A 22,186-nucleotide genomic window follows, 5' to 3' on the forward strand; every position below is an offset into this window, starting at 1 on the left:
ACAATGGCGATGAAACTGGCCTATTCTTTAGGTTGATAAACGTGAAAAGTGCACAGGAGGAAAGTTATCCAAGGAAAGATTGACGGTGTTCCTCTGTGGAAACATGGACGGGAGATTGGAGAAGCCTCTTGTGATTGGTAAGGCAGCAAAGCCACGTTTCTTCAAAAACATAGACACTACACAGCTTCCCGTTATTTGGCGTGCAAATAAAAAAGCCTGGATGATAGCAGAACTAATTTGGTAGGTATGTAGTAGATCAAGCGCTAGTGGGTACCCCTATAGCTCTCTTCCAATAAAGTCCCCTAGTGGACTTAGGAGTGTACAACTGTTCAAAATGAGGAAGTGAGCGCTCAAAGCATATAGGGCTAGAATAAGGACGGTATAGATTTAAATCCCATTACAATGTTTTTAATATAAACAAATATTACAATACAATTAAATTTAAAACTTCATGGATCCATGATGACATATAAACAATGATGCAAAAGCAAAAGGAATGCAATAAATGTACAATGTGCTTTGTTAAGGGAGACTAAACAGATGTCTCTCCTTATTACAGCAATACAATGAAGCAGTTAAAAAAGTAGAAAAACGTGAACACATATAGATATGAGAATCACTTAGGTGGAATAAGAAGATAGAGGATTCTATCTGTGGTAGTGTTAGTAGGTGTATGTAGTAGCCTGATCCTAATACCTAACAGTGAATTGTGAGAAATAGTCCAATGTGTCTCAAATGAATAAAGTCCAAAAGATCAAAAATTGAAAATCATAAATTCAAATGAAGCAGGGAATCAAAATGCAGTCCAAAAAAAGAAATCCAAAAAGAAATGAATAACAAAAATGTGAAAAAAAATGTATGGCATGAAAAGTCTATAGTGGATAAACACAAAATCTTAAATATAGGATTGGCTGTGAAAGTTAGCCTCTGTGTGATGCATGATGTTAGTACATAGAGATAAAAAAATCCAACAATAAAAATCCAAAAAGTCAAGAAAATAAAGGTAATGCCTGAAGAAGTATCCAAGCTGGAGTCTTCTTTCTTTAAAAGTCTAAAATATATTTGTATCTAAGCTGGAGTCTAGTTTCCATAAAAATAACAACAACAAAAAAAAACCCAAAAATATGAATATGTTTGAAGTCCTCAATCTAAAAAAAACAAAGAACAATAGTGCAATAAAGTTTAAAAATCTTTAAAATAATGGAATGGAGCTCACCAGTAGTATGTCTATGTAGTATGACATACTACTGGTGAGCTCCATTCCATTATTTTAAAGATTTTTAAACTTTATTGCACTATTGATGTTTTGTTTTTTTAGATTGAGGACTTCAAACATATTCATATTTTTGTTTTGTTTTTTTTTGGGGGGGGGGGTTATTTTTATGGAAACTAGACTCCAGCTTAGATACAAATATATTTTAGACTTTAAAAAAAACAAGACTCCAGCTTGGATACTTCTTCAGACATTACCTTTTTTTCTTGACTTTTTGGATTTTTATTGTTTGATTTTTTTATCTCTATGTACTAACATCATGCATCACACAGAGGCTAACTTTCAGATTTTGCGTTTATCCACTATAGACTTTTCATGCCATACTTTTTTTTTCACATTTTTGTTATTCATTTCTTTTTGGATTTCTTTTTTTGGACTGCATTTTGATTCCCTGCTTCATTTGAATTTATGATTTTCAATTTTTGATCTTTTGGACTTTATTCATTTGAGACACATTGGACTATTTCTCACCATTCACTGTTAGGTATTAGGATCAGGCTACTACATACACCTACTAACACTACCACAGATAGAATCCTCTATCTTCTTATTCCACCTAAGTGATTCTCATATCTATATGTGTTCACGTTTTTCTACTTTTTTAACTGCTTCATTGTATTGCTGTAATAAGGAGTGACATCGGTTTCGTCTCCCTTAACAAAGCACATTGTACATTTATTGCATTCCTTTTGCTTCATTGTTTATATGTCATCATGGATCCATGAAGTTTTTAAAGGGACACTGTACACAAAAATTTTATTTTGTGATTCAGATTGAGCATGAAATTTTAAGCAAATTTCGAATTTACTCCTATTATCAAATTTTCTTCATTCTCTTGGTATCTTTATTTGAAATGCAAGAATGTAAGTTTAGATGCCGGCCCATTTTTGGTGAACAACCTGGGTTGTCCTTTCTGATTGGTGGATAAATTCATCCACCAGTAAAAAAGTGCTGTCCATAGTACTGAAACCAAAAAAAAAGCTTAGATGCCTTCTTTTTCAAATAATGATAGCAACAGAACGAAGAAAAATTGATAATAGGAGTAAATTAGAAAGTTGCTTAAAATTGCATGCTCTTTCTGAATTACAAAAGAAAAAATTTGGGTTCAGTGTCCCTTTAATTTTATTGTATAGTAATATTTGTTTATATTAAAAACATTGTAACAGGATTTAAATCTATACCATCCTTATTCTAGCCCTATATGCTTTGAGCGCTCACTTCCTCATTTTGAACAGTTGACAGCAGAACTAATGTCTAAATGGCTCAGGATTTTTGACAGAAACATGGAGAGAAGGTCATAAAGTCATCCTGTTTTTGGATAACGCTACCTGCCATCCGCATCTGAAACTTAGTAATGTAAAAATAGCCTGGTTCCCTGCAAACACAAAAAAGCGTAACACAGCCAATGGACCAAGGTGTTATCTACACCATGAAGGCGCACTATAGAAAATTATTGCTACAGTGCTTGGTTTGCGAACATTTCTACCACACAGAATGTACACCAGCTTGCCAAGTCCATAAAAGTCCTTGATGCTGTCAACTGGATTTCTATGGTATGCAAGGCTATTTCTGCTGATACCATTTGCAAGTGCTTTGTAAAAGCTGGTTTCTCTAATTCAAACACGATAATGAAGAATTGCCAGAAATAATACAGGTGACTGTAGAAGAAAACAATGATATTCGTTCATTATTCCAACAAGGAGGTCTTGTTGACAGTGAAATAGACCGTTACATTGACATAGACAAAGAACTTGCAATGGAAAGCACATTTACAAATGCTGTGGAACTTTTAGATCAACAACAAGACAGTGATGAGAACATGGATGACAATGAAAGTGCTGAAACCACAGAAATTCCCAGTGAGCCATCGATCAAAAGTTACCAAGATGCTCTAGAGAAGGTTCATCAGTTGCAAGAGTTTGCATTATTTAATAACTGCCCGGAGCTTCTAGAACCAATAACATCCACTAGACATTTAATTTAAAAAAAGGTTAACCAATGCCCCAAGAAAACAAGCAACATTATTGGGAATGTGGGGACAAGTAAACCAATAAAGTATGTAAAGTAAAAACATACAGTAGACAGTAACGGTAGTACACTATCTAAATACAGTACTGTATAAGAGTATGTAAAGCTTAAATACAGTACTGTACTGTTTATTTAGTACAGTAATGTACATTATTTAACAGTACTGTTGAATGTTTTGTTTATGATCATTATTTCTGATGACTACTGTATTTTGACGTTTTAGAACACACTGGTCTGTTCCAGATCACTCTGTAACCGGACCTTCAAGCAAGACTTCTCCAGCAACAGTACAGTACAAACATTTTAACGTACAGTATTGAACTTGATTAAAACGTAATCTATGTAAACATTGACTCCATCTGCAGCTACAAACATTTTAAAGCACAGTACTGGACTGGATTATAAAAACATAACACACTATACAGTACTGTATTTTAAAATGTTTGCATAAGATGTGATTCTATTAGTGGGAATTGTGCACAATACTGTACCTGTAATTGTACTGCATACTGTATTTAGAAGAGTTGAAGTTTGTGTATTATAGTAATTGTGAACAAAGTTGAAGCAACAATTAATCTTTTACACTTAATAATATTCAGTACTGGTACTGTATTTGTATAGAATACAGTTGATGTCTTCTTAGCCATTTTCTATTAGAATGAAAAAATACTGTAGTAAAGTACTGTAAAAATAAATCCAGATACTGTACTGTACAGGTGTACACTAAAAATGTTAAAGTACGTACAGGTAGAGTACAGTACCTGTGTTTTTATTTACAGAATTTTATTTTCAGTAGTTGTACACTATTTTATGTACATTATTTTATTTACAGTAATTGTACTGTATTTTTATGTACAGTATTTTATTTACCGTACTGTACTTTAAAAAGTTTGCATAAGATGTGATTATTAGTGGGCATTGTGCTCAATAGATACTGTACCTGTAATTGTACTGTATTTAGAAGAGTTGAAGTTTGTATATTACAGTACAGTAATTATGAACAAAGTTGATGCAACAATCTTTTAATAATGTTCAGTACTGTACCATTTTCTGTTAGAATAAAAAAAGTACTGAACTACAGTACTGTACTGTATAGAACAGGTGTACTAGAAAAATGAAAAGTACGTACAGGTAGAGTACAGTACATGTATTTTTATTTACAGTACTGTATTTTATTAACAGTACTTGCACAGGTATTTTTATTTTCAATATTTTACAGTACTGTAGTTTAGAATGTTTGCATATTACTGTATGTGATTATTAGTGGGCACTGCACACAATAGATACTGTAGCTGTAATTGTACTGTATTTAGAAGAATTTAAGTTTGTGTACTGTAATTGTGAACCAAGTTGATGCAACAATTACAGGTAATCTTTTACTGGTAATGTTCAGTACTGTACCATTTTCTGTTAGAATAAAAAAGTACTGTAGTACAGAACTGTAAAAATAAATCCAGATACAGTACTGTACAGGTGTACACCAAAAAATAAAAGCACATACATGTAGAGTACCTGTATTTTTACAGTACTGTATTTTACTGTACATTATTTTTTTTAAATGTTTGCATAAGGTGTGATTACTGTACATGTATTTGGGGGAATTGTGCACAATAGATACTGCACCTGTAGATTGTACTGCATACTGTACAGGTATTTAGAAGAGTTAAAGTTTGTGTATTACTGAACAGTAATTGATGCAACAAATAATCTTTTAATACAGTACTGTACTGTGTTTGTATACAATTTATGTTTTCTCACCCATTTTCTGTGTTAGAGAAAAAAAGGTAATCCAGATAAAAAATAAATAAAAGACTGTAATGATTAAGCAGAAAAATTGTACGGTCTTTGTTACTTGCATGCTAGAAAAACAAGAAATGTATTCTGATTAGGGAAGCACTGATATTGGTACTTTATGGTATGGTGCTGATCCTGAGCATTTGCGCACAAATGCTCTGATACCCGGAACTGACGGTCAGATGGAGACATGCAGTGCCGCGAGGGAACATGGAAACGGCTACCCAGCCAATTAGGAAGCCGGACGGCAGGTGACCAATACAGTAACATTCTGCCATTTTTGAATTTGCGCATGTCAAAAGATGCTCCATCAGTTACTAACTGTCTAAGACGGAAAATTTCCGTTTTCCGATGCCATTCCGTCTTAAGCAGGTTTCACACACACACACACACACATATATATATATATATATATATATAAATAAATATGAAGAGTAAGATTAGATGGACTAATACAGCACCAACTTAAAGAACAAACGTTAAAGTACTATATTGTTGTACATAAATTCATGAGGAGCCCCAAAATTTCCTAGCAGAACAAACATATTGTTTATTATTGATAAACACAAATAATGCAGAATGACCTGCCATACAAAAAGGAAAGAAATATAATAAAAAGTTAAGATGTGAGCAATCCTAAATAATAGATCGATAAGCCCTTAATAAACATATACTGGAATACAAGTCCAGAATTATGCCACCTTGATGCAAATGGATAGTAAGTCCACAAAGATATATTTGTAGTGAACTGTATCCAGTCGATATATCCACATAAGTGTATAAATAAGTAATCTGTCGACAAAGCAAAAGCACATGTTGGTCAGTTGTGCAATGGTAATCCGTAATCATGGATTGGAAACACACTCCCATGTAATGCATTTAGGTATGTATCACCTAACTGGCTAGATCAGTAGTTTAAAATCCGGAGTTGAATCCAAGGCATTTGTAGGAACCCTTGATATTCACCTTGGGTCTGGTTGTGTAACAGTGCTTAGGGTCAGTTTGACCAATAGGTCACATAGGTTGGTCCCTCTTTTGTACCCCACCATAAGTTTTAAGTTATGTGCAAACTTCAGTTTAGGGTTACTATAGGCCAGTGTGTTCTCAAAATATTGCCCGCATTACTGGTATTGGGTGAGAAGGTGGTCACTAAGATGAGCCTATCTTCATCTGTAGCCTTATTTTTCTGTGTAATTAGTTCATCTTGGGTAATTTCCTGCACCTCATTCAAGGTAGTATTGACCAACTGTGTACGGTAGCCCCTCTGTAAGAACTTATCTTTCACTGTTTCCAGCTGGGAGTGCATTGTCTGCATTTCTAATAGTCCTACTCATTTGTGACTTGACTATTCCTCTTAGTAGAGCAGGAGGATGACAGCTGTCTGCCTCAAGATAGAGTTCCTACCTGTAGGCTTACTATACAGAGTTGTGCCCAGTGTGTAAGTGTGTTGTCTGAAATGTAAATACTTAGATCCAAACAAAAAAAACAAAAAAAGTATCTGTTGTTCATGCATTGTCATTTTGAATCTAACTGTAGTATTTGTGTTATTGATTTTATCAAACCAGTCAAGGAGTTTGTCCTGACCCCCTCGCCAGATAAAAAAAAAAAACATAATCTATGTACCTTCGGTAGGAGACAATAGATGCGTCATCATGGTTCCATAGATATCTATCTTCAAATTGTGACATAAAAATGTTAGCATAGGATGGGGCCATGTTTGACCCCATTGATGTCCCTGCAACTTGAAGATAGAATCTTTGTTCAAACCGAAAACAGTTTTTATTCAAACAGAATTCAATAAGCCTAAACAAAAAATCTACTGGTGGGCCGCTGTAGTCTGATATTTGTAAATGTTCCTCCACAGCTGTCAGACCAATATCATGAGGAATGATAGTATATAGGCTATTTACATCTAGGGTGACCAGGAGAGCCCCTCCCTGAATCTGTACAGCCTTCAGTAGCCTAATAAGATAATTTGTGTCCAAAATGAACGAACGTATACTTCTGACAATAGGCTGTAAAATTACATCAACAAATTGGGCTACTGGCTGTAGGAGTCATTGAACAGCTGACACAATAGGGTGTCCCGGTGGCACAAAGTTGCCTTTAAGTTGTCACTGTTCTGATATGTATACCACCATTGTAAGAAATGTGCATACACTATTGTGATATGGTGGTGTTCAATTTTCGTAAATATACGATATTGTTGCTTTACCCTATTTGTTTAATTAGCCGGAAGTGACGTCCGGTTTCACAGAACAATATACGATATTGTTGCTTTACCCTATTTGTTTAATTAGCCGGAAGTGACTTCCGGTTTCACAGAACAATGGAACGCACTATGCGTTCCAGTACAGTTGTGCTTGGCGCCACTATGTGTTTGATTTAGATAACTATTTAAGTGTGATTTGTAAGCATGTTTGTCGTTCTGATGGAGAGTTAACCTCCGAAAACGTAAAAATAAATTTAGTCTGCTGTTGAGAAAGCCCTGTGAGTGCATTATTTGAAAGGAATATTTGTTACATTTTTGCACCCAGGCATTTGGCTTTTAGTGGGTGATCTGAAGAAAGGTGGAGATATAGATTTTATATATATATATATATATATATATATATATATATATATATATATATATATATATATTATATATATTATATATATATATATATACACACACACACACACATATACACACATACATACACACACACACACACAAATAACAGTGATATTTCTTTGTGTGTGTGTCTTAGATATACAGTATATAGATTTATACATATAAACACACAAATACACACAAACGCATCACACCTAATTTTTTGGCCTGGCCCTTGGATTTTGAACTAACTTAACAAGACCTGCATGTAGAATGTGTAGCTATTAGCATCCATGTCTGTATTTCATAGTTGAGCCACTTAGAAACTGAATAAACTGGTTTAAGTGCAAAATTGGAATTTCCATAGCTGCAACTCCAGGAAGTTGTGTACTGTGCACAAAAGAATGCACTGAGTTTCCTTTGCAATGAAAGTATCTGCCATAGTTAAAGGGCCAGTAAACACACAAAATAATGTTATATAATTCTGCACATAGTGCAGAATTATATAACATTAGCTTAGCACCATCTTTCTACCTTAAAAGATTTCAGTGCAAAATTGCTATGAAAGTTACTTTTACAGTACGCTGCTCCTGGCTCTACTGAGCGGGTCTGTTTGTTTTCCCTAAGCCATCAGAAACCCTGTCTATTCACAGCCGGCCCGATCGCTCCATTAAACTCAATGTAGCTTGCTCCTGCTACCAGACCAGAGCGGGAGCGAGTTACGTTGAGTTTTTATGTGCAGAATTATATAACATTATTTTGTGAATTTACTGGCCCTTTAAGAGACAGTTTGCAATAAATTATCAAGCCTGTATGAGTTGTACAGGCTGCTTATTTCACTAAATGGCTAATGAAACCGCTTCCATTCCAACTACAAAACTATAATAAAAAATTCCCTCTCATACCAGCCCACCAAATACCAATCAATAGCAGGACAAAAAAGTGGGGATAATGGGATACAGCTAATTCAATGAGGTTTCATGGCTCACTGGTTAGAGACATAAAACAAGATGGGGTAGAGACAAAATATAATAATATGTACTTTAATTACTTTACCTGCAAATTTATACTGCAGTGTCTAGCCATTAACCCTTTCTTTTTAGTTTCTGAATTGTACAGCTCTAACTCCCCCCACACAATTCCTTCTATGGCTGTACAGGGAGTGCAGAATTATTAGGCAAGTTGTATTTTTGAGGATTAATTTTATTATTGAACAACAACCATGTTCTCAATGAACCCAAAAAACTCATTAATATCAAAGCTGAATAGTTTTGGAAGTAGTTTTTAGTTACAGCTATTTTAGGGGTATATCTGTGTGTGCAGGTGACTATTACTGTGCATAATTATTAGGCAACTTAACAAAAAACAAATATATACTCATTTCAATTATTTATTTTTACCAGTGAAACCAATATAACATCTCAACATTCACAAATATACATTTCTGACATTCAAAAACAAATCAGTGACCAATATAGCCACCTTTCTTTGCAAGGACACTCAAAAGCCTGCCATCCATGGATTCTGTCAGTGTTTTCATCTGTTCACCATCAACATTGCGTGCAGCAGCAACCACAGCCTCCCAGACACTGTTCAGAGAGGTGTACTGTTTTCCCTCCTTGTAAATCTCACATTTGATGATGGACCACAGGTTCTCAATGGGGTTCAGATCAAGTGAACAAGGAGGCCATGTCATTAGATTTTCTTCTTTTATACCCTTTCTTGCCAGCCACGCTGTGGAGTACTTGGACGCGTGTGATGGAGCATTGTCCTGCATGAAAATCATGTTTTTCTTGAAGGATGCAGACTTCTTCCTGTACCACTGCTTGAAGAAGGTGTCTTCCAGAAACTGGCAGTAGGACTGGGAGTTGAGCTTGACTCCATCCTCAACCCGAAAAGGCCCCACAAGCTCATCTTTGATGATACCAGCCCAAACCAGTACTCCACCTCCACCTTGCTGGCGTCTGAGTCGGACTGGAGCTCTCTGCCCTTTACCAATCCAGCCACGGGCCCATCCATCTGGCCCATCAAGACTCACTCTCATTTCATCAGTCCATAAAACCTTAGAAAAATCAGTCTTGAGATATTTCAGCTTGTGTGTCTTGTTCAGTGGTGGTCGTCTTTCAGCCTTTCTTACCTTGGCCATGTCTCTGAGTATTGCACACCTTGTGCTTTTGGGCACTCCAGTGATGTTGCAGCTCTGAAATATGGCCAAACTGGTGGCAAGTGGCATCTTGGCAGCTGCACGCTTGACTTTTCTCAGTTCATGGGCAGTTATTTTGCGCCTTGGTTTTTCCACACTCTTCTTGCGACCCTGTTGACTATTTTGAATGAAACGCTTGATTGTTCGATGATCACGCTTCAGAAGCTTTGCAATTTTAAGAGTGCTGCATCCCTCTGCAAGATATCTCACTATTTTTGACTTTTCTGAGCCTGTCAAGTCCTTCTTTTGACCCATGTTGCCAAAGGAAAGGAAGTTGCCTAATAATTATGCACACCTGATATAGGGTGTTGATGTCATTAGACCACACCCCTTCTCATTACAGAGATGCACATCACCTAATATGCTTAATTGGTAGTAGGCTTTCGAGCCTATACAGCTTGGAGTAAGACAACATGCATAAAGAGGATGATGTGGTCAAAATACTCATTTGCCTAATAATTCTGCACTCCCTGTATCTCCATCTTTGCTTTGGTAGATTACAAGACTTTAACACTCATCTGCTGGAGCATGCCTAGAAGCAAATAAGCTGCTGTGAACTCAGTTAAAATACAATGCCTGCGTGTCTGATGCTAAACACTGATAAGGGGAGGTGGATCAGGCTACTCCAGACAGCGTGGCTATGTAACTAATTTAGCTTATTTTTGAAAATTATTTTAAAATACTTGCCAGCAATTTTTAAACAATTTTTTTATGCAAACTATTTTACTTAATTAGCCCTTATAGGCTATGCACAGATCTCAACATGTTTTATGGCACTTTAAGCTGTCTTCTGTTTCAGTCTCAACCCTCAAAGGCATAAAAAGCAAGTAGAATTCAGTAAAAACACTATATCCTAGACAAAACCACAAGTACTCTGTGAAAAGGAACAGGTCCTTGTTGCTCGCCTTCCTAACCATTCATGGATAGGAGATGAATGGACAGCCCCTCCTTAGAAGTCAAATAAGCATTAATCTATGGAACAGTTAGTTATGTGGCCAGCTCTGTCCATTCTGCCCAGTCAGGACCCTAGTTAGATAGGGTAAAGTTTTGCCCAACATTAACCCTTTGACGGCTCTGAGCTGTCACAGAGTTTCCCACTTTGGTGCTAATGACGGCTCAGAGCCGTCACTAGCACTCTCCCACCTTGAGGGAGATCTGGGGGCTCCCACCCGCTCCTACCCCGGCGATCGTGCCTGTAGAGTGACAGGCATCGCCGGGGCTTCACGCTTTGCGTGGTGACGTCACTCGCAATAACGTGATGACGTCACTGCGCAACTTTATTTATACTTAACAATGTTAAGTATAGGAGCAGAGGGCATGCTGCTTAGAAGCCTGTATCTCAGCCATCTAAGCAGCTAAAGATCCCCAAGACCCACCATTGGAAAGGTAATCGCCTAACCTTTCCAACAGCATAAGTATTGGGGGTCTGAAAAAAATAAAACAAAAAGTAAAAATAAAAAAAATTCAAAAAGTAAAAAAAAACATTAAAAAAGCTTAATACCCAGGTGGGAAAGTGGTTAGCACTCAAAGGGTTAAGGGTCCAACTTTAGTGATCAAAGTGAGTTCACTATGAACGTTTTATCTTTGACTACAGAGAACATGAGGACATCTACTTTTGTCATTGCAATGCTGTCAAAAATCTGTATCACAGCATTGGTAAAAAGATGATATATGAATATGTACTAAGTCACTGGGAACCTTCCTAGTTACAGAGTGTTGCATCTGACTATCAGTTTTGAAGGATATAACAGTTTCAAGTCGAAGCTGTTCCTCACTACCCAGCAATTTCACTCTTTTAGCAATCGTACAATCTTGAAAGGTGGGTTCCTCAGCTCTGCCACACAACATTGTTGGCACCCCCGGGACCATGGTCTGTGCTACTGAGCCAAATTGTAAAGAATAATACTAATTAGAAATGACAGGAAAATATTACAAATCATGTTCTGTGGACAGAGATGTCAGAAAAGTGAAAACGCATAAAATAATGTGGGATTGAGAAGAGTACACTACATACATATAAACTTTAAGGGAATGTATCTGTGTTACTTTTGTGGGAAAAAAAAATTGTTTAAGATAGTCACAGATAATTTAAAAGAACCACTGAAAAGAAAAAAACTTACTCGGATGATCCGTCGCTGGTAGGCGATGGTCCTTCTGCAATGGTGGGTGCTAAATTCAAAACAGGGAGAACAGGCTTTCTTTTGGCTGGCATCTTACCTCCTGTAGAAAGAAAAAAATATATATTTTAGCTCAGTAACTCAAATATCTATCTACTGACTTGCCCTTCAAGCAGAAGGGTTGTCATCTCATAGGGCATATGTAGTGCACTATTATGTTAATCTTCCTCCTCTCACCTGTTAATATTAGTATATATATATATATATATATATATATATACACACATACACACACACAAATGTATAAAAGGTGTGTGTGGGCGTGAACCCAATAAACCTTACAGAAATTTCTAGGCATTCTTATTCTTTAATACCCACGGGGTAAAAGTAATAAACATACCCCTATCCTATAATGTCAAACACACTTTTATACTTGCCTTGATTTCACAATTAATAATAGTTAGATAGTATTTTCCTGTCTCTACCAACAGATGATACAGTGTAGTGCATTTGATACACATGAATATTATGAAACCTCAATCTCTGTGTATACACATCGCATACCCGGTCCGGTTCCTCCTCCGTGTCGAGCCGGGTCCATAACCCGTCGGCCGGGTCAGGCCGTAACTCCAGCCCGAGGCTCCACGGCCTAGTGAGCGGGGAGTCCGATCACAACCGGGAGTGCTTTACTCAAATCTCGCGATATGTGCTGGGCTCGTTCCTGTGAAATCCGCTTGGGTGCGAGCTCCAGAATCACTGCTTGTGATTGAGCCTAGTTAGTTGCGTGCGCTGTAAAGTCACCCTGTGACTGAATGATTAACCTGTCAGGTAAAAACATGAGTGTGACTGCCAGGAGGACAGCTAAGCAGTGAAATTACACACACTTTAAATTAACCATTAAATCGACCTGCTTTTCTTTTAGCTCAAGAAGTAGTCAAAAGTAAACTGAAATAATGAAAGTACTTGTTTTTTTACCCACAAGATAATTATTTTATCGACTAAAATTATAGGAGGAGCTTAAGTACTGGAATTTCAAACTATTTATAACACTTACAAAAAAATAAAAAAAATAAAGTATCTGATTTATACACAGTTCGTTGATGAAATTAATTCAAATAATTTAAAGGGACATTAAACACTTTGAGATGGTAATATAAAATGATACATTTTATATATATATATATATATATATATATATATATATATATATATATATATATATATATATATAATTGCAATATAATTTCATTATTTATTTTGTCCCTTTTTCCTGTAATTGCATTCTGAAATTGTGATCTTTTCCGCTCCTGTTAGAAATGGAAGTGCAGAACACTGTTATACCCCACACAGCCATTGGCTGCACACTCTAGTGACTTATTTATTACTATCCCTAACTGGCCACAGCAGAGAAGGTAACCTAAGTTACAACATGGCAGCTCCCATTCTTTTATAGATACTAAAACTTTACACTTATTTTGTCAATATTTATACAGCTAATGAAACTTTAAAAATACATCTACATGTTATTCTCAGACTAATCTTTTCTTTGAATGCATCATTCTATCTAGCATTTATTTAGTATTTAACGTCCCTTTAAGTGATACAAATTGAGAGTAGATATTAGTATACACCAGTGGTTGGCCATCTGAAACCCACACAGAAAGCAGTAATTTATGGCCTGAGCCTCTAAAAATCACCAGCATTGTGTTAAATATCACACTGATTCTCTCATGGGCTTCATTGTCTAAAAAGGATTTAAAGAAATTAAACACTTTGCAATTGGGAATCTTGCATGGGACAGTGAATATGACAGAGGGAACAGGACACTGATATTTTTTTTTAAACTCATATAAATAAAATCACATTGTTTTCAGCATAGGTCACCTTGTATTCGCTAGTTTTACCTATATGTCTTTTTCTGTAAGAGTTGCCAGGTGTCCAGTATTCAACCAGACAGTCCAGTATTTTAGCAAGCTGACCAGTAAATTCTTCACCTAAATACTGGACACTGAAATGTCAAGTTTTTTTAAAGTCACTGTGTGTTATCTAAATGTAAAAAGCCTTCTAAATATTGTCAGAAAGAAGTGAGGGTATGTGTATGCATCAATTAGATGATACATATGCATATGCTTTAACAGATCAATTAGTGTCACGTAGCTCCTAAACACAGCAGCCAAATTCCTTTTAGCAAGCACAGTCACAATAAGCAGACATTGCAACATGCGTTGGTATTGCAAAATAAATCCTTCAGTCCTTGCTTGTGTTAGTAATTAATCCTCAGAATGTGTAGAAAAAAAAAAAAAAAGGTTTGCACCAGCCACTATTGCTTATAGGGACAGTCTAGTCAAAATTAATCTTTCATGATTCAAATAGGGCATGCAATTTTAAACAACTGTAGAATTTACTTTTATCAGCAAATTTGCTTTGTTCACTTGGTATTCTTTGTTGAAAGCTAAGGCTAGGTAGGCTCATATGCTAATTCCTAAGCCCTTGAAGGCCGCCTCTTATCTCAGTGCACTTGGACAACTTTTCACAGCTAGACAGTACTAGTTCATGTGTGCTATGTAGATAACATTGTGCTTACTCTCGTGGAGCCATTTATGAGTCAGCACTGATTGGCTAAAATGTCAGTCAGTCAAAAGAACTGAAATATTGGGCCGTTTGCAAAGACTTAGGTACAAGGTAATCCCAGAGGTAAAAATATTAATATAACAGTGTTGGTTATGCAAAATTTGGGAATCGGTAATAAAGGGATTATCTGTCTTTTTAAACAATAAAAATTCTGGAGTAGACTGTCCCTTTAAGCCAGGGGTATCAAACTCAAAGTATCTAGGGGCCACTCGCCACATTATTTTCTCCCATGGGGGCCGCTTGAACTGAGTAAGTGCTTCGGAATTAGCTATACTAGGTAATGGAAGTGACATTTAGTCAAGTAGTGGTGCATGGTGGGAGTTGTAGCCCACAATATACATACAAAGTTGTATATATTTTATTTGTAAGTGCCAAGTGAAGTGATCATTTTGGAACTGTATAGCAACCTAAAAAGTAACATTTACCCAATGCAGTGGGTGGTCGGGGTCTACACTGGATGCATGTCTTTATATTTATCTTGTGAGTGCCTATATAGAACATCAACTAGTTACACCTCTTAGAAAATAAAATTGATAGCCCAAATTAATGGTTTACCTATTAAACAAGGGAGGGCCAGATGAAACTATCTTGAGGGCCGCATTTGGCCCTTGGGGCAGTACTTTGAGACCACTGCTTTAAGCTCAGACAAGTTCCAGGGATAGAATATATTGAAAGAGAATGTTGTCCTCATACCTCAGAGGCGCCATCAATTATCCTGATCCTTCTCACCTCAAGGTAGTTGCCGTTGTATCCTGGCTAATAATCACGATATGGAACATTTTCCTCTCACTCCTTATTAATCCCCATAATTAACTGTTAAAGTGAATGTAAAGTTGAGCGTACTCGCTCACTTCATAGGTTAGAATTTAAAAAAATAGGCAGACTTCCATTCATGAAATGTTTACTATTTATTGATATTCTCAGATTGTTACCTTTTAATGCTCCAACGGTAAGCGCCGTTCCTCTGCCCGCTATATTGCTCAATTGATTGACAGATGACGAATCTGCAATCCACTAATCGTTGTCCCCCCAGGGGAGGTGGACACAGCTGCACATCAAAGTTGAACCATCTGGTCGCGCACATATTTGGCAGCACCGATCCTCAATAACCCACTATTCCACAGGACAATTCCGGGGCCTACTTGGGGCCCCATCACTAGACAATTGTAATGAGTTTTGCTAATAAAGGCAATGATATTCCTGGTGATGGTGGTTGACCTGGGTGTAATCAGAATAGCACCTGTGGCAGGCAAGGAGTGGGAATGTGTGACCTGTTCAGTAATATGTGTGTGTGAGCCCCACATACAATCAGTTAGTGTACACACCGGCTCTCCTTCTGGCTGTAATGTGCTGGAAGCTGGCAAGGGGAATATTCAACATCCCACTCTGTCTGTAAGCTGAGTCGTCTCTTCTTTTCCTGCTCTGTCTGCCTGCTGTTACCAGACTAGACCAATATAGCTGCCTGATAACGTCCTTAGGACAGTGGGTGTGGTATTATCAAATGGGAGACTTAGAACCCCTAACTTTTTTTTAAGATCACCTAAGCCTAAAAGACCAGAAAAGTATTGAATAATAATAATTGGTAATAATATAATTGGTGATGTCAGAAATCAGACTGTCAGAAAAGGCAGACTGAGCATGTGTAAAGCGCTCTCAGACAGAGCAAATTTAAAAAACGCCATTAGATGTTGAATGCTCAGTTGCTACTGTTGCTTCCTTAGACTCACCTCAGTCAGGGAAGGGTAAACAAGCTTTCAGGATTTCTAAATTTTGTGAGTTTTTATTGTTAGGTTTTTATATTACTATTTTAACCCCCAACCTACAATGGCATTTTATTTTTATGGTGTATCATTTAATAATGATAATAAACCATTTTTTTTATTTACTCCCACATTCACAAAGGGAGGTGTTGTCTTAATGTGAACCTCCAACTTCTCACCTTTTTTAATGCGGTTTCCTGCAAATGGAGGTATCAATAAAGTTGGTTTGTTGAATTTGTTATTCAGTTCTTTTAAAAGATTTTATATGCTCTTGAAAAAAGCAGTTTGTTGCTGAAAACTCATTAGGCCTTTGTGCTAGAAAATTATTATTATTATTATCAGGTATTTTTAGAGCTCCAACAGATTCTGCAGCACTATAAACATAGGCAATATACAAGATATCTTTTATAGGGATCAAGTGGGTAGAGGGCCCTGCCGAGAGTTGCACTGTTGTAGTCAGCTCTTTTGAAGGTGACCTCCAAACAGCTGGGCTTATAGGCTTACATGCTAAGGGGTTCAAGGGGATAGCAATGGAATTAGGAAAGGTTAATGTAGGTTGTATGCATCCCTGAATAGAAGAGTCTTTCAAAACTAGGGGAGAGTCTTGTGGAGCAGGGCAGAGAGTTCCACAAGATGGGAGCCAGTCTGGAGAAGTCCTGTAAACGGGAATTTGAAGAGGTAACAAGAGAGGAAGAGAGTAGGAGATTGTGAGCAGAGCGAAGGGGAAGGGAGGGAGAGTATCTGGAGACAAGGTCTGAGATGTAGGGGGGAGCAGTGCAGTTGAGGGCTTTGTATGTCAGAGTGATAATTTTATGTTTAATCCTGGAGGCAAGAGGAAGCCAGTGAAGGGATTGGCAGTGAGGTGCAGCAGATGTAGAGTGATGTGTAAGGAATATAAGCCTGGCAGAGGCATTCATTATGGATTGTAAAGGAGCTAGGTGGCAGCTAAGGAGACCAGAGAGGATGGAGTTGCAGTAGTCAAGGTGGATTAAAATCTTAGTTGTGTCTTGTGTAAGGAAATGTTTAATTTTAGTGATTTTTTTTTAAGGTGGAAGCGGCAGGCTTTAACCAAGGACTGAATGTGAGGAGTAAAAGAAAGATCTGAGTCAAGTGTGACCCCAAGACATCAGGCATGTGGGGTAGGGGTAATGATGGAGTCATCGACAGTTATAGAGAAATGGGGGTGGAGATTTTGGAAGAAGGGGGTAAAATAAGGAGCTCAGTTTTGGAGAGATTTAGCTTAAAGAAGTGAGAGGACATCCAAGATAAGAAAGGAGAAAGACAATTAGTGACACAGGTTACAAACGATATTGAAACCCGTGGGACTTTATTAAGGAACCTAATGATGACGCGTAGATTGAGAAGAGAATGAGACCGAGGACAGAGCCTTGCGGTACCCCAACGGAAAGTGGTAACGAGGCAGAGGATGCCCCAGAGAAGGCTTCATTAAAGGTACGGTTAGACAAATAGGAAGAGAACCACGAGAGAGCTGTGTCGCTCTCAATCCAGTATTCCCAATATTTAGACTGTGCAACTGTCAATATATCATTTACCATTTATCTGAAACATAATGTAAGATGTAACAGTCCCAACAAAACATCCCTGACAGTCAAAATTAAACTGTTATGGTTTAAATAGACTATGCAATTTTAAGCAACTTCCCATTTTACTCTGATTATCTAATTTGCTTTGTTTCTCTTGGTGTCCTTTGTTGAAGAACTAACCTAGGTAGGCTCATAGAATAGCGGCAGGTACGTGTTTATAGCACTCTATGGCAGCAGTGTTTGCTGCCATAGATTGCTAAGGAACATGAAATCCAACATTTTTCTTCAGTGATTCAGATAGAGCCTACATGTAAACAACTTTATTATTTACTTCTATTATCAACTTTACTTCACTCCTTTGGTATCCTTTATTTAAGGAGCAGCAATGAACTACTGGGAAATAGCTGAATACATTGATAAGTCAATGATAAGAGGTATATATGTACAGCCACCAATCAGCAGCTAGCACCCAGCTTCTGAGCCTACCTAGGTATGTTTTTCAACAAAGGATAATCTGAGTACAAGGTGAATTATATAATAGAAGTAAATTATAAAGTTGTTTAAGTGAAGAACCACAAAGCTCAGCTAATCTGCAGCAGTAGTCACATAAATAGAGGTGTGCATTCACTGCTGTATGTGGAAGTCGGCGGCTGCTTTTGATATTTGTCTTTTTTCGGAGCCGAATATCCTCTTGTGCAAGTGAAACAAACTAGAATCTGTGCAAATCCAGATCTTAGTGTGTTTCACTTGCACAAGAGGATATTTGGCTCCGAAAAGAGCCGAATACCAAAAGCAGTCTTCTACTTCAGCATTTGGCAGTGAACAAAACTGCAGAACGCACATCTCTATACATAACCCTGTCAATCATAAGCAGTATCTCATCTGAACCAGCAGTTCTCTGCTGCTTCTGACCGGTAATTTAAATATGTGTTTAACGCTTTTTGGGTGGTTAAATATAAATTTGCAGGGTTGGTAATGCTGCATTTACATGCTCTAACAAATTAGAGCATATACTTTTTGTGCCACAATGTCCCTTTAAATAAAAAATAATGTTATCAAGACTGCTATGTAAAGACCCAAATATGGTACTTGTACTTTACTGAACATTTATCATAGTTTGTGATTAACAAAATTAGATATCAGGTCAGTATCTAACATTACTGCACTGATATTGCATGCAATATGATTACCTAGCTGATTTATTGTCTAATCACATGATTTATTATTAAGTTATATTTATTGGGCCTTAACGAGTTGGCCTAGTATGAGGTAATGTTTATGCTCTGTTGTAGGGAAGTATTATTAAAGGGACATTAAACTCAAATATCATTAAATTAAATAAAAATAATAAAAACATTTAAATATACATTGGGCTATCGCAATCTGGTATTTAAAACGACAGTAAACACCTTGAGATTTTAATATAAAATGGTTAGTTATGCATGATAAAACAACTTTGCAATACATTCATTACTTATTTTGCCCCCCTTTCATGTAATTTATCTCTGAAAACTAACTCTTAAAGCTGAAAAGGCACCCTGCTGACTTGTCAAAGATAACCCTGCTACATATATTTCCATAATTGGTAAAGTAATGACCTAACCTTGTTGTCTGCAGATTTGAGCCTGAATTGGCTTCTCAATTTAAATCAAGTTGTGGGTGGTGTTTGGTTATTTAACACACAGAAAAAACAACTGCACTCCACCCTGAACAAGTGCCCCCCAGCTGCCTCCACAAATGCCAACTCCTCCGCCCGCAACCTCCACCACTGGCTCACAGACTGCGCCAACACCCTCGCCCCTCTCAAGAAACCGTCCAACTGGCAACCCACCAACAAGGCTAGTTGGTTCACCCCTGCCCTCCAGGACTCCAAACGCCACTGCAGGCGATTTGAAAGGACCTGGAGATCCAGCAAGACCCCTTCAAATAAAACAGCCTACAAAGAAGCCATTACTACCCACCACCACCTCATCAAAACCACCAAGAAGACAGCCATCCAAGATAGAATCAATGCCAACGTCCACAACAGCAAGGAGCTATTCACAGTCATCAAGGAATTCTCCAATCCCAACAGCGACTCCAAAGACATCCCACCCTCCCAGGACCTCTGTGATAACCTCACAATGTACTTCCACCGCAAGATCGTTGACATCTATGACAGCTTCGTGCCCCAGAACTCCGCTTACCCACCAACTCCCACCGATACCTCACCCAAATACACCACCGCCTACCCCCCACGGACAATCTGGAGCCCCCTCACCACAGAGGACACCATCAGAATCATGAGATCGATCCACTCCGGAGCACCCTCGGACCCATGCCCGCATAACATTTTTATCAAAGCGGGTGACACCATCGCCCCCGAGCTCTGCAACACCATCAACTGCTCCATTGAAACCGGCACCTTCCCGGATGATTGGAAGCACGCAGAATTAAAACCCCTACTGAAAAAACCCACGGCTGACTCCAATGATCCGAAGAACTACCGCTCAATCTCTCTGCTCCCCTTTGCGGCCAAAGTCATCGAGAAGTCCATCAACGTGCAACTCATTGACTACATCAAAGCCAACCACACTCTGGACCCCTCCCAATCCGGTTTCAGGAGCAACCACAGCACAGAGACCGCCCTCCTCGCTGCCACAGATGACATCCTCGCCCTACTCGACCGAGGAGAGACCGCCACCCTCATTCTCCTAGACCTCTTAGCAGCATTCAACACTGTCTCCCACCTCACCCTCCGTAACCGACTACACGATGCCGGCATATGCGGCAAAGCCCTGGAATGGATCACATCCTTCCTCACCGGCAGAACCCAGAAAGTTAGACTCCCACCCTTCACCTCCAAGCCCACAGAAATCAGCTGCGGTGTACCCCAAGGCTCTTTGCTGAGCCCAACCCTATTCAACATCTACATGGCCCCTCTCGCTGCCATCGCCCAACGACACAACCTCAACATCATCTCCTACGCGGATGACACCCAGCTAATCATTTCACTTACCAGTGACCCCACCACCTCCAAGAGAAACGTCCACGAAGGGCTGACAGCAGTCGCCACCTGGATGAGCTACATCTGCCTAAAGCTGAACGCAGACAAGACCGAAGTCCTCCTCGGTCCCAACACATCCGCTTGGAATAACTCCTGGTGGCCCACAGCCCTCGGACACCCTCCAACCCCCACCGACCATGCATGGAATCTAGGCGTCATCCTGGACTCATCGCTCTCCATGGACCGACAAATTAACACCGTCTCTTCTGCATTCTTCCACACACTTCACCTGCTGTGAAAGATCTTCAAATGGATCCCAACCGAGACTAGGAAGACTGTCACTCACGCCCTCGTCAGCAGCCGACTGGACTATGGTAATGCACTCTACGCCGGCACCACCATCAAGCTCCAAAAGAGACTACAGCGCATCCAGAACGCCTCGGCCAGACTAATCCTCGACATCCCTCGTCAATGCCACATCACCAAACACCTGCGGGACCTGCACTGGCTCCCCATCAATAAAAGAATAACCTTCAAGCTTCTCACCCACGCATTCAAGGCCCTCCACAACATCGGTCCTGTATACTTGAACCACCACGTTACCTTCTACACCCCTGCCAGACAACTTCGATCGGTCGACCAAGCCCTCGCAGTCATCCCTCGCATCAGGAAAACTACAGCGGGAGGCAGATCCTTCTCTCACCTGGCAGCCAAGACTTGGAACACCCTCCCGCTGCACCTCAGACAAGCTACCGCCCTAACTAAGTTCAGAAAGGACCTCAAGACCTGGCTATTCGACTGAACTGCAACCCTCAGTGCCTTGAGACCCTTTACGGGTGAATAGCCGCGCTTTACAAGAACCCGATAGATAGATAGATAGATAGATAGATAGATAGATAGATAGATAGATAGATAGCAAGCAAGATATTTGTTTTAAAAATGTTTAGAAACTTACTGGATGATATGTATAATCTATAGAAAGACAACAAAAATGTCTGTAAATAGTATACATATTAGTTTATTCCCCAGGATGTTCACAGTGGTTGTCCTATTATCTACTTTTGAATAATAATTTTCCACATGTTAACAAATATTTGTCTTCATCTATAGTGTAATTGACAGGCAAGTGCATACAATATTATACAGTTCTGTATAATATACCGAATGAATTATATTTGGTACCCTAATCAAGTGATTTAGGTATGCAGTGTCACTTGCGCTATATGGCAGATAATATTAGAGACACAAAGCAAG

General features: G+C 38.5%; 1 protein-coding gene across 1 annotated transcript in view; it reads right to left on the minus strand.

Annotated features, from left to right (window-relative positions):
* The window catches only part of MAP2K2 (mitogen-activated protein kinase kinase 2), a 69,669-nt gene extending 56,903 nt beyond the window's left edge, over window positions 1–12,766 (minus strand). The window contains exons 1-2 of the mRNA XM_053703142.1: window positions 12,576–12,766; window positions 12,015–12,114 (exon numbers count right to left, since the gene is read on the minus strand). Of these exons, the coding sequence (XP_053559117.1) occupies window positions 12,015–12,114; window positions 12,576–12,612 (137 nt within the window). The 5' untranslated portion in view covers window positions 12,613–12,766. The remainder of the gene's footprint in view (window positions 1–12,014; window positions 12,115–12,575) is intronic.
* Window positions 12,767–22,186: the final 9,420 nt, after the last annotated feature.

Source organism: Bombina bombina, chromosome 2, assembly GCF_027579735.1.
Source record: "Bombina bombina isolate aBomBom1 chromosome 2, aBomBom1.pri, whole genome shotgun sequence".
Taxonomy (NCBI): domain Eukaryota; kingdom Metazoa; phylum Chordata; class Amphibia; order Anura; family Bombinatoridae; genus Bombina; species Bombina bombina.